The following is a 13,105-nucleotide window of genomic DNA, read 5'->3' on the forward strand; positions in this document are numbered from 1 at the left end:
GGAAAAATAAATCATTTGTTTTGATGAGTTTCTGGTGCCTTATAAATCCCTCCCTCATCCTCAGCCTACCTGATTCCTAGGTAAATATGTGTGCAAGAGAGCAGAAGTCTACCAGAAACCATGTAAGAGCATAATAACTGATTAATCCTGAACTGGAAATAGTAGAAGCCAAGAAAAACATTAGCTGGATATTTAAATAATAGAAATATGATTTAGCAAGTCACTTTAATTTGTGCACTGGACACAGCCAAAACTTGTTCATGCATTTTGAGCTGAAGATTGATGGCTGGATTGTCTCCCCATTTGGAACAAAAATGAAATATATTTGCTCTTTGGCTATTCTAAGTCAAGAACCAGCTCTCACTAGCAGTTAAATTTACTTCTGATGATTTTTTTTTTTAAGATGCTAGATACATTAAAAGCAAACAATCATATACTTATTGCTATTTGTTTGACATGTAGCTTGGGTGCTTCCCAAGCCAAAAGGCCAATTCTGCCTTCAGTTGTAACCAAAGAAAATCTGTGGCTTATGGTTTCAAACACAAGTCTGACTTCCAGAAATGTTCTTGTTGGCTAACAATGGCCCTTTTCAAATTTTGCCAGCTAGTAAGTCCAAGCTTACGAGCAGCATAAATACTTTAACATACCCCTAATGCAAACTCTAGGCAATTTTTTTTCCATACCATCAACTTTACCTTACTAAGACTATGGTGTCCCATACAGCAATATTTATTTTAAATGAGAAAGTTTAGCATTTCTTTTGCATCTCTGGAAAATGCATTTCTGTATAAATTTGCCAAGTCAAACTTGCAAGTCAGGATATTTTAACTTGGAGAATGGCTCTGACCAAGTTATTTAAATTCTCTATTAGTTATTCCCAAAGCAAAACTTATTTAACTCCTTCAAAAAAAAAAAAAAAAAAAAAAAAAAAAAGCAATATTAACTGTCTTAAGAATGCATTAACAACAGTCTGCCTCCTCTTAAATCCACTAGATGAATGTTCATTTGGCATCTGGTAAATCTTCAAGAGAACTAACATTAGCCAACATAGGGGCTGGAAAATTTTAGTCTATTTCAAAAAATCATGGGCCAAGAAAGGAAAGAACATGCACACAAAAGAAGTAAGTGTATTTCTAGTGTGTGTTTCTCCAGCTTTTTCTTTTGCATAGGAAGTGTTATTAGCTACACAGACTACATGGCTGGTGAGTCTGTTCCCAGCAGTGCAATAAGGACAGATCATCTGCGTGAATCTCGGGTTGGCATCGATGGCAGGGACACAGAGGGGTGTGGTGGTATCCTCCCTCAAGCCAGAGCAGACATGCTTTGCAACCAAACTACAATCTTTAATTTCTGATCAGCTCAGACTACCAAAACAACTAACCAACCAACCTGACTACTGCCGGGCTGGTTTCCAGTGACAGAATATTAGAGAGCTGAGCTCTGCTTTTGCTTCTGTTTTTTATTTGTTTGTTCATTTACTTTATTTTTTTCTCTTTACACCTTTCACAAGCTTTGACACTCAGACATGAGCGTCTTAGAACTGCTATGCTGTTATTCCCTGTCTGCCTGGTATTTCTCTGGCAATCAATAGAAAGTGACAAACTTTTAGGGAAATATAATTAATCTGACTGTGAAATCTCATTGAAAAGCAGTGATTTATGAACCACGTAGGTACCACCACCAACTCCTATCTAAAATAAAAGTTCCCTTTTAGTGCTGTTCTCTGAAGCCTAGAATGTTTTTATTTAGCATCTTAACAGATAGATGTGCAGACTTCTGAAAACGAAATCTTTTTTAAATCCAACTACAAAAAACAGAGGAAAACAAAGCTTTATACTAAACATACATCTGGAAATGCAGCTGCAAGTATTGCAACTATCAGCTAGTGGGTTTGCCTCAATGTTTAAGTGGATCTATGCCTCACCAATCTATCTCCTCTCTCCCTCATGGTAAATATCCAGAGTAAAGGACTTTAAACTGAACAAAGCTCAGCAGCTGGAGCTTTTTCTTGGGCCATGTAGCCAAAAGGAATATTTGTCAGTAAAATGTTGGTGGTCCACTTAATTTCTGCATGATCAAAGTCCTTAAATTGAGGCTTTCTTTTAGTAGTGCCAAGCTATGTTTATTTGCAGTTTTGCACTGTTTACTCTGGTTGAAAGGGGACGTTCAGCCTGTTTTGGATCAGCTGATCTGCTGCTGACCTGTTTCAGCTCTGAGTGACAGCTGTTTAGATAAGGACTAATTTGTTCTCTTTGCAGATGGAGAACGTTTGGTAATGATGACTATGAAGTTGTAATGACATGAGACTGTAAAAGATTTCTTATGAAATATCTAATCAACTAAACTGTACTAGCATTCCTCAGTAAAATGGCGTAACCATCTGCCCATGTGTACAGACTACAGTTCAGCCCATGTGAAATAATCCCCGCATGCAAACTTTACCGTTTTTTTTCATAAACCATGTCACATCCTGTGAACGAACAGTTCTGGCTCCCTTCTCTTTAGTACTATTCCTAACCCTATCCTCCTTGCTCTCACAGTGCATCTCCTGTTCACATTATATGCTTCTCACTGTGACTTGCTAAATCAACATTCAGAACAACAGAGGATCTCACTGCAGCGAGTTATGCCAGGGTTCACACAGTCATAATGGAAGTTAACGTTTTAACAGGGTCACTGAAGTTGCTACTTAACCTCCATTCATTTCAGATTTCTTTCAGGTGCCAATGTTAGCTTCACTCAACATATCATTGTGTTCTCAGAAGCGATAAAGAACACTCAGGCATTTAAAATGCACATACCTGTAAATGCCTTCCACAAGGATGATAATTTTTCTCCATGCTCTGCGGCTTCGAGGCTGGCCATATATTATTGCATCTCTCAATAGCTTCTCAAGACTCTGCATATCTTCATTTAAAAACAAGTAAAAGGAGAAAGAAAAATATTAGCACAGATTTTTTTGAAGAAATTTTTTATTTTCTATTTTTTTTCCCGTAGAGAAAAAGACAACATTAAAAAAACATATCCTGAAGATAAAATTCCTTTATTAGCAGGCTAGAATCAATAACTGATTTGACTGTGAAAAGTAGTTTCAAAAAGCTGCCAGTTATGTATTCTACCTGGGAAATTTCTACAGATCTTGACATATGTTTTTATTTAAAGGGAAAATGTAACTATTTTGCTTTAGTACTGAGGCTAATTGCCACCAGTTCTATATGGGTTGTTGATATTCATAACATCTCAAGTTTTTTGAGTGAAGAACCTTCATTTGCTTCCCAGCATCAAGGGCTTGTGAATCACTGCTTCAGCAAAGGCTTGGATCAGGCTGCATGAAGCACATCAGGATGACAGCAAGAGAAATCCTCGCCTTCTCAGGAAGGAATGCTAGTGAAAGACTGATGATGAGGGAGGGAGAGACAAATGGATATAAACACATAGCGAAGGTACTAATAGTTGTTACCAAAATGCTTGGAAACGGCAGAACTTTGATACAAGGAGGCTTGGAGCAATGTTAGAAACTTGGAAGTTCTGAGTGTGGATCATCTAACAAAATGCTGAAAGGAAAGGCACTGATGTTTTGAAAAACATAGAAGAGGGTAAAAAAATATAATTAAAAAAAAAATAAAAGGAACAAGAGTCAGATCAAAATATAAGTCTCAGTGCAGAGCTGAAATGAGGGTTCTGAATGAAGTCTCTCCAGAATGAATTACTCTGGTACTTTTGGAAATCCAAACTGACACTTCCAAATGTTTCCAAATGACATCTCAAATAACATCTTACAGAGACTCATAATACCAAGGAGTGCTACAGATGAGGACAAATTGTGGGGGCTGGGAAAATCAGTGGCTTTTTTTTTTTTTTTCCGCAATATAACACCACTTCTTGAGTAATATTTCTTAATGCAGTTATTTTTGGCTAAAATGTTACAAAACTAATCTTTAATTCTCCCAGATGAGGCAAATACACCTTACCTATATTGATGTTGGCCTATAGCTTTGTTTCTGCCTGACTGTAAGCAAGCTGTTTGTACAGCACTTGTACATCATGAATAACCAGTGACCTGAGAGATCACCAGGATATGATCTAGATCATTACACCCGGTACTTTGCCCTTTGCTGGGGTGCTGATTTCAGTGACAGATTTCTCAGGAACACCTGTGCCACTCTGCACCTTACAGTCTAATCTCTTGACCTAACAAGACCTTACTATATCTTACAAAGCACACTTGCATGATGAGTGGCCTCTTATTTCAACCGTGTAATCATCTGCATAGCTGGATGAGCTCCCAGATGGAAATGCTTTTATGAGTAATGCAATGCAGATAGCACAGTTTCCACTAGATGGCAATCAAGGGAATAAAAGTTCCATGCTGCTTTACAAAGTGAATGTATGACCCAGCTAAACATGTTTCATAAAGACACCTGCTCACCTTTTCTTCTGAATAGATTAAAATCTGGAAATCCTTTCTGGTTCTGAGAATTAAAGGGCTCCAAAGGATTACAGAAATCTCATGAGTTACAGGAGCGAGGTAAGATTTTCAGTCACTAAAAGTGAAGTTTTCTCCACTGAATTTAATAATCTTTTTCATCAAAATGCCTACAGGACCTTTGAAACTCCTCTCTGAATCACACAGAGTGAGACAATTCAGTATTCTGTCTACTTCTCAGTCCATCCACACTGGGACTAGACTTTGGGAAAGTTAGTTTGCCAAACATCTGAACTGAAATTGTGGCTAGAAAATTCAGTTGTTTTAACGTAAGTCCACAGGGAAAGAAAGAGGAGAGGACAGAGAGGTAAGAAATGTATATAGCTTTTTAAAGAGCTTGTTTTATAAAAACATGGATGTGAATAGATCCCATCCAATCTAATGTGGAAGATGAGACTGCAAAAGGAAGAACATCTCTAAGTCAGGAGATGCCTGACTTCCCACGTGACAGTCCTGCTTGAGTTCAGGCTGAGGACATGCCTGCTCAATGGAACAGGGCTATCTCATTTTGCTTTTGATGTCTCATTCTGAAAAACATGTAGGGATGACTCTCAAGCCTGCCAACATATAATTTGCTTAGATGCAAATAGATTTTACTGAACATTTTACTCTTGTTTGCAGAAAGGAAATTGGAAGGTGGAGAAAATCTATTACTAGATCTCTCCCTCTAGAAAGCTGCTTCCCTTTTTCAAAGTAAAGATGCAGTGCTTTCTGTGTTGGGACCTTCCAGACGGTGGGATATATTGAGTGTCAGGAAATAAACCAGTGCAACCCCAGCTGACTTTCTTCCATCAAGTTATTTGGCCATTAAATATAGTTAGACTGTGAAACACTAGGATAGGGGAATGTGTTGCACAAGTCCATCTTGAATAACCAGTTATGGGGAAAATAACTGTCCTTCCTTGTTTGACCATCACTGGCCCTGGCTTTTCAGTGGTAGAGGCAAACAACTGTTTGCCAGGCCCAGGAGGCGGGTGGTTGTACGAAGTTCACTTGGTTAATTACTCGAAGTGTAATCAAATTTGTCCTTACCTCAGTTCCCAACTTTATCCCTGAAATACTGTTTGAATTTAGAAGCTAAGTTTTCCTAAGCAGGCACAGTGCATCACCTGCATTTTTAGAAGTTAATATGAAGTTGCGTAATCCTTGTTTGGGCTCCGTCAGAGTTACTTCAATGGAAATAACACCACAAATTGCTGCTGGGTGAAAGCGAGCCTGGACCTAGCAGGCAGCGGTGTGTCATGCTGCCTTGCAGTGTAGGTGGGACTCGGGCTCCCGCAGGGCCCTGCCTTCCCACAGACATGCTGTGTCTCCGCAGGGAGACACGGAGTCTCCACCCCTCATCCCCACATCGCAGTGCTGAGGACATCATCATCATCCTTTTGCGTGGGCTGAAATCCTCCTGCATGATGTCAACTGAATACATTTAATTAAAATGAAAAGGCTACTGCCAGCCTTATCACAGCCCTTTCCTTCGATTTATGTTTGCCATTCTCATTTTCAGTTTCTCAGTTTGCCTTCTTGTGCACATTCATACAGACACTAGCTGCCTGCTCCTTCCCACTCTGTCCTGCACACAACCAGCCCTCTCCTCTTGCGGGCTCCTTACCTGGTCACTGTCCTGTCGTAGGCGACAAAGTGCCTAGCTCTGATTCTATCCCTCCTTGCATATCCCTATAGCAAAGGAAAACCACTGCATGGGTTTCATTCATCCAAACATTACTTGTAGGACTGTAAAAGACAATTTGCACTCTAGTGAAAACTAGACTTTGAGAAGTTTCTCCCTGCTGGCAGAGCTCTCAATAGCAAGTGTATCCTCGGAGGACTTCCCCTAAAATCACAGCTTTGCCTTTTTTTTTTTTTTTTTTTTTAATGTCAAAGGATGGGGTGGGGGAAGGGGAGTAGTGGCTGCTGGAGCTGTCACACAGCCAAAGACTGCCCTCCCTATCCCCCAAGAAATACATAGCTGAGTGTAAGTGAAGAGCTCATGAAAACCTCCAGCTCACACCTGGCAAGCCAGACATGGCTTTCTCAAATCAGGGAGGGCAAATGCAGACACAGCATGCTCAGAGCAGGATATTCCAGCCTTCTCACTGTGGCAGCGTCTGTATGTGTCACAGGGAAATACATGCTGAACTGGATTAGGCTGAGGTCAACTTATCTAGTGTAATAATCTTGTCTCTGATAGTAGCCGGAGGCTTCAAACAGGACAAAGCCTTAGTGGGTAAAGTGGCTTTCATCCTGCTCTGTAAGAGCTTGAAAAGTGCCCTCCCCTCTGAAATCCATGGACTGCTTATACCTCTGCAAGAAAAAAAAAAAACAACCCAAAAGTAATGAACCATCTCATACTGAGCCACTGCAACCACTGAAAATTTTCACTATCTCTTACCTGTTCAATTTATTTGCTTACTTTCTTGAAGGCATGCACATCTATTTTTATACTTCTTTCTTTTTCCCCTAGAGAACACATTTGCACAGAAGTATGAGGGCCCTGTGCTATTCTTTCAGTGTGAACTACAACCACTCCAGATAGCTGAATTTTCTCTACAAGGTCTCCTTGTGGCACACATATTCCAACTCCAAAGCAGTAATTTGACTGAGTGGACCAAGAAATGCCATAACTAGAATAACAGCAGCTCACTTGTTGTCCAAACAGGAAACATTTTGTAAGGAAACCCAGAGAGCTCACGCCTGCATGACACACATTTGTCATCAACCACCTGATCTCTGAGAACCCAAAAATACCCCTCTCTGTTTTCACAACACTCTTACAAGGTGTGTGAGGAGGAGTTGGGAATGTCCCACAGTGATCCTCACTTTTCAGATGTGGATTCAAGCACCAGATTAGAGGCCAGATTTTCATCTACCAATGGTACTTGGTTGTGTCTTGCAATTCCCTGCCTTCTTCATAGTATCACTTACTCTGATTGCACGGTGAAGTGCAAGTCCCTTGCAATGAAGGGAACTGGATTTTTTTCCCCTGTGGCTTGACTTACATGTGTAGTCATGACATTCACACAAATTGCTCAAGCAATTGCAGATCTAACCCTGAAAATGTGACGGCAATTTAGTTGCTTGATGCTATGTGGGAAAAATGCAGTAGAACTAGAAAGAGCAAACAAATCCTAACTTTTGTTAGGACAGCACCTAACAGCACTTTCTTATATGAGCTAATATGAAGAGAATCCACCTAGATGTAGTCAGGAACAAACTGTCCATTCACTGAATGATGCTATCTTATGCTCTCATCTCACACCACTTTAAGACCCAGAATTGCTGTGATGGAAAACCCTTGATAAAATCACAAGCTGATGAATAGTTAGATGTTTGTTTTCACTTTTCAAGTACTGGAAGAGCCAAGGGATTTGGTCAAATACTTAGCCAAGAAAAAGGTAGGAGGTTCTGAAAAAGGGCTTTAAAGTATATTACATTAATAAAAAGTCATCTTAGAAACAGAAAAAGAACAAGGCTGCTACTGCCACAGAGGCAGGAAGATGTCTTCATCTCCTGCCCTTCTCCCTGCACACTGGCTGTTAGGCCGTGCTGCTGGAACCACTGCATTTCAGGGCTGTAAGTGCCTCTCTTTTCTAGCTTAAACAGGTCACTGCCCAGGAAATGTCAACATGGTGCCCACACTATGGCAGGGGAGATGGAAGGCAGATGCTTTATGGGCATGGGGGAACAATTTCAGCCCATTAAAAACACTACTGCGTAAATTTAAGAGTGCTCAGGTCTGTGCTCATATTTAGGGTTTTGAAATCAGGCCAGATAAAATTATTCTTGCTCATTCTTAGTCTAGAAAGGACCCCGTAATGCAAACTATTAACCTCATCAATTCCAACTTACATCTAGTCAGTCTTAAAGTACCTACTATTAGGTTAAGAAATATTGCCCTAAAAGAGAATTATTTCTGCTGCAGAAGGGCTCTGCAGAAGAATATGTTGAGAATAAACAGAAAGATAAAAAAAATGGATACATGAGTATTTATTTTTAAGCAATGAGCATCTTAGTGAGTTGGCAGGTAACTGAAAGATCACCTCTGTACTTCAACTCATTTTCACTGGCAACACAACCAAAGTGGCATTGAGTGAGGCTGGAAAAAGGCTGGGTCGTGTAGGGGAGAAATTTTAGAAGACCAAAGCTTCCCTTCTTGCTGTGTGAATATCATGAATGGGAGGGTGGATGGGAGGTTTCAGACATTACAATGACTATCTTCAGAAAACAGAAGAGTTGTGATTCACCAACTGGCCTCACCTGACTGCTGTGCTCTTCCTGAGGGTTGTGCTACCCTGCTGTCCCCCGCTGTTAAGGTTTGACTTGGCTGGATATGTTCACATGTGCCTCAGCAACAGCAATGACTATAGGCTATGCTCACTCTCGGAAGGTTATGTTTCACCATACCTCCAGTGAAAGAGCCTGGTGCAAATCAGGATGAGCTGTATGAGCAAGTAACACAAGGCTCTTAATTTTGATCCTTTTCATAAGTAGTAATAACAGTAATAATAAACAGTAATAACCATAAACCCTAACTCCACTCTTCAGAGCATATTCCTGCGATCCTGGCAGGACAAAGATTAGCAACATTGCTAGTGAGAGCCACAGAAAGGGAACGTAGGCCCGGTGTTTTTGGTGACAGGAATCAAGTATTCTAAATTTCCCTCATATACATCTCATCTAGATGGCACGTAAGTATATGCCTGTGCATTTATCTCAACCCAAGTCTGTAAATCCCTGCCTGTTTACAAGGAAGGGATTGATCATCCACAGTAAGGATGCAAGGCACATTCCTATATCCAAACAAAAATGATCCACATCTCAATTATTCACTTTAAGGTTTGAAAGTCTTCTCACACACTTTAACAATGCAATGGTTTTGTCAAAAAAGGAGGGTTTTTGTTAAGTCTTAGGAGAAGCATAAATGTTTAACAATTCTATCAGCTCTTGAAAAACTACTCAGAATTTTTTGGCTGAAAATTGCAATGCTTAGGAAAGCCACTCACTGACTGAAATAGAGTCTAATTAACTTTTGTAAGAATAAGAATATAATATAATTAATGTAATATATAGAGATTTCTTCTTTGCTAACTAATAAGTGTAATTATTTACTTTTGCATAATGACAAAGAGATCCAGTATTACAGATTATACACTTTGAAATAAAACAATTTTCACTCGTTTATATATAGAATAACTTTTAAATATAGAATAACTTTTATATATAGAATAACTCTTGGAAGATGGATGTGCATCAGTAACAGCTATAAATAGCAGTTTTTAGTCTTTTCTGTAAAATATTTAGATCATGAATTTTTTTTTTTTTCATAGAACACAGTTTCCTATTATGTTTTTGAAAATAATTTTTCTGTAATAGGTTGGAAAATGGAGTGGAGAGATTTACAGTGTCGAGAAAACATCATAGAAAGGGAAGTTACTGGCAAACACCTTTCTTTTGTATTATATTCAAGAAGTAGCTGCTTCAGAAAATATGCCACTGCTTTGCTAAATTGCTACATAATTATTCATCCTCATTTTGATAATCATTTATAGTAACTGCACGAAACATTCACACCTCACTCTTCTTCCAGTGCCTTTTCTATATATACATAACTAAGGAAGTCAAAGCCAAACCATGTATGTTCTAGGCAGTTTTAAAAGAGGCTGATGTAAACAACGAGGAATGTGTAAAGAGTCTGCTTCCCCAAGATAGAATCTAATAGCAAAAAGGTAATTTCATAATCTGCTGCCTGATTTGAATTTATACTTTGACCCTCCTACATAGAAGGTATGTATCACAACTGTGGTACTACTGCCTGGAATCTCTTTCGTTTTCTTTAGTGTAGGGCAATCCTAGGTCTGACAGTATTAGTGTGACTTGACATAGTTTCAAAGGAGATGAGCCAATTTATGGCAGTGGACAAACTTGGCTCTGCATTTAAGAGTGAGAATGAAAAGCACATTAAGCCCTAATCCTTTTTGGAACAGGATTCAAATTTACTCTTCCACAGTTTGCAGGATAATTGTTCCAGCCTCTCAACAAAGAGCCCTAGGAAAGCCTTTGGCATACTAACATTGTCCAGTTGATGCCAAGAGTCAAACTCTTTAAAGGATCATTGATTTCTCTGTGTGAAACAACACACATAAGTCCCCACTCCATGGAAAGGGGGGAGGTGGAGGGTACTGAATTTTTCTATGACAATGCAGAGAATGATCTTGAAAAGGCAAAACATTTGACTACCTAATGCTGAAATTAACATTTCCTAGTGTTCTTCAAGTGTTAACTTAAGGTGCAAAGGAACCTTTCTTTCATATCAAGTAATATGACGTGCATAATGGCTTAATTCCCTTGTTTGTAAGCATGACAGTGACAATACTAACACTGACTAACATTTTGGGCATCTTTATATAGAGGTGAGAAGAATCATCTGGGAGGATAAGAAACACAACTGATCTAGCAAAACAAATGAGCACTTACCTAACTGAAAAGAACCCCCCAACACAAGCTGGAAGTTTAGATTATGTGTCCCCTTAATTCATTTCCTATACTTGTATTATACTACTTTCGGATGAATCCAGAGAGAGCAGTGCTGTATACTTCATTTCAGGTGAAACTGAGCATCCGACAAATACAGCTGGATTATCATTTCACTGCAGTCATTCCCCAATACACGTCCTCTTTTCCCCAAAGCAAAAGGCACATACATGTATTTCAGCACATGATTTTAAAAGCTATTAAACAAAATTTCCTCTTTGCTGATGATGGCAGGTAACAGCTGTACCTGAAATGGATTGTATGATTTGATTTGTGCTTAAAAATGTGGACAGGATGGTCTGAAGGATATTCTGGTTCTCTTTCACAAAATGCAGGGGATTCTAGTTGGGAGTAGGCAAGTATAGCAGCCAGGCCTAGAGTATCTACATGGAAGTGGACCAAGTTGGGGCATCTTACTGTCTAACCTATGAGTAATTACTTCTGTAAAAACATTCTGGTTCACATGATCATTAACTCTTACACGATCTTCAGAAAATACTTAATGTCCAAATTATGAATAGATATTAATTGCAACACCATCTTATATTGTAATTATAGCATGTCTTTCAAGAGATTCTTAGGCCTGTTATAGCATATACATAATTCATTTTTGCTCACCTCAGGGCTGAACACAACACAATAATAGAAGGCACTGTATTAATTATTAATAAAGTTAGTCAGAGCTGTTTTCTCATTCCTCACTATTCTCTAACTTCTTAATCTCTGTTGAAATCACTGCCTGGTGGCTGCAGTGGTGATAAAAAGGAAATTTGCAAAGTAGAATAAAGGAAAAGAACAAACTTTTGTTATCAAAGCCAATCACAATGTCTCTGACTGTGACCACAGCATCATTAACTAAGTAAAAGTTAAAAAGCATGAGTATTTTAGAAGAAAATTACATGATTGCAAAGTTAATGTTTGGCATTAGTATGATTTCTATAGTAAAATCATACCTCAAAGATTATTTGGGATGGTTATCTTAATGTAACCATCTGCATTTTGGTATTTCCCCACTCGGGAATTTGGAGACACAGTTTCAAAGGTACACCATGTTAATGTAACTCTGCTAGAAACAGAGGCAGAAAATGTAGATTATATTTTTCTAAGTATATTTATACTGTTTTGCTATGGTGACAGTAACAAAACCTTTACAGCAGCACACAGTCATTCAGCATGTCAAAAAGACAGCAAGGAGGTTAAGATTTCAGATTTCATAGAATCATAGAATCACCAAGGTTTGAAAGTTCATTCAGTTCAACCATCCACTTATCACCAGTATTTCCCACTAAATGATGTCTCTCAGTACAACATCTAAATGTTTCTTGAACATCTCCAGCATTGGTGACTTCATGACCTCCCTGGGCAGTCCATTCCAGTACCTGACCACTCTCTTGGAGAAATATCTCCTAATGTCCAACCTGCATCTTCCCTGGCGCAACTTAAGGCCCTTCCCTCTACTTGCACTGCTAGTTACATGGGAGAAGAGGCTGACCCCCACCTCACTAGCACCTCCCCTCAGGCATTTATAGGAAGCGATAAGGTCACTCCTTAGCCTCCTCTTCTGCAGTCTGAACAATCCCAGCTCTCTCAGCCACTCCTTACACGGCTTGTGCAACAGACCCTCACCAGCTTTGTTGCCCTTCTCTGAACACCTTCAGAAATGAAGGTCCAACCTGATAATCCAGACCTTGCACAACAGCAAATGCAATCTCACACTGCCAATTTCTCCCCCATCTGAGATCACTCAGTGTTGAACAGTTAATCCATGTGCTTATATAAAAACTTGATCTGGGAATTGAAAGAAAAGCATGCACTAAAAGGAAGCGCTCCTGCCTTAGAGACAGACATGTTCACATCTCAAACTATTTCCAACTTCAATACTCACTATTATGCTTGAAGATTCTAATAGTAGCACCTGAAAGCCTTGCACCAAGAACGAGAGAAGTGTGGTTCAATTCATCGCTTAAAATGAGGCAACCCTGTGGAGAAGGAGTACAGTAAGCATTTGCATGAAGTGGGAGGCTGTTTGCAAGTGTGTGTGTTTCAACATATAGTTATGTCTGTATACACATAAATACATACACACATATA

The 13,105-nt window shown here is 39.2% G+C and overlaps 1 protein-coding gene and 1 long non-coding RNA gene across 8 annotated transcripts in view; one reads left to right on the forward strand and one right to left on the reverse strand.

Annotated features, from left to right (window-relative positions):
- Positions 1-13,105, reverse strand: part of SPTLC3 (serine palmitoyltransferase long chain base subunit 3) — a 292,640-nt gene that overhangs the window by 24,000 nt on the left and 255,535 nt on the right. For all 7 annotated transcript variants that reach the window (XM_085218945.1, XM_085218943.1, XM_085218944.1 and 4 more), the window contains 2 exons: positions 12,900-12,993; positions 2,802-2,907 (listed from right to left, as the gene is read on the reverse strand). In XM_085218945.1, coding sequence (XP_085075071.1) covers positions 2,802-2,907; positions 12,900-12,993 — 200 coding nt within the window. The remainder of the gene's footprint in view (positions 1-2,801; positions 2,908-12,899; positions 12,994-13,105) is intronic.
- The window catches only part of LOC146544866 (uncharacterized), a 39,906-nt gene that overhangs the window by 2,476 nt on the left and 24,325 nt on the right, over positions 1-13,105 (forward strand). The window lies entirely within an intron of this gene.

Source organism: Meleagris gallopavo, chromosome 2 (assembly GCF_905368555.1).
Source record: "Meleagris gallopavo chromosome 2, MGAL_WU_HG_1.1, whole genome shotgun sequence".
Lineage (NCBI taxonomy): Eukaryota > Metazoa > Chordata > Aves > Galliformes > Phasianidae > Meleagris > Meleagris gallopavo.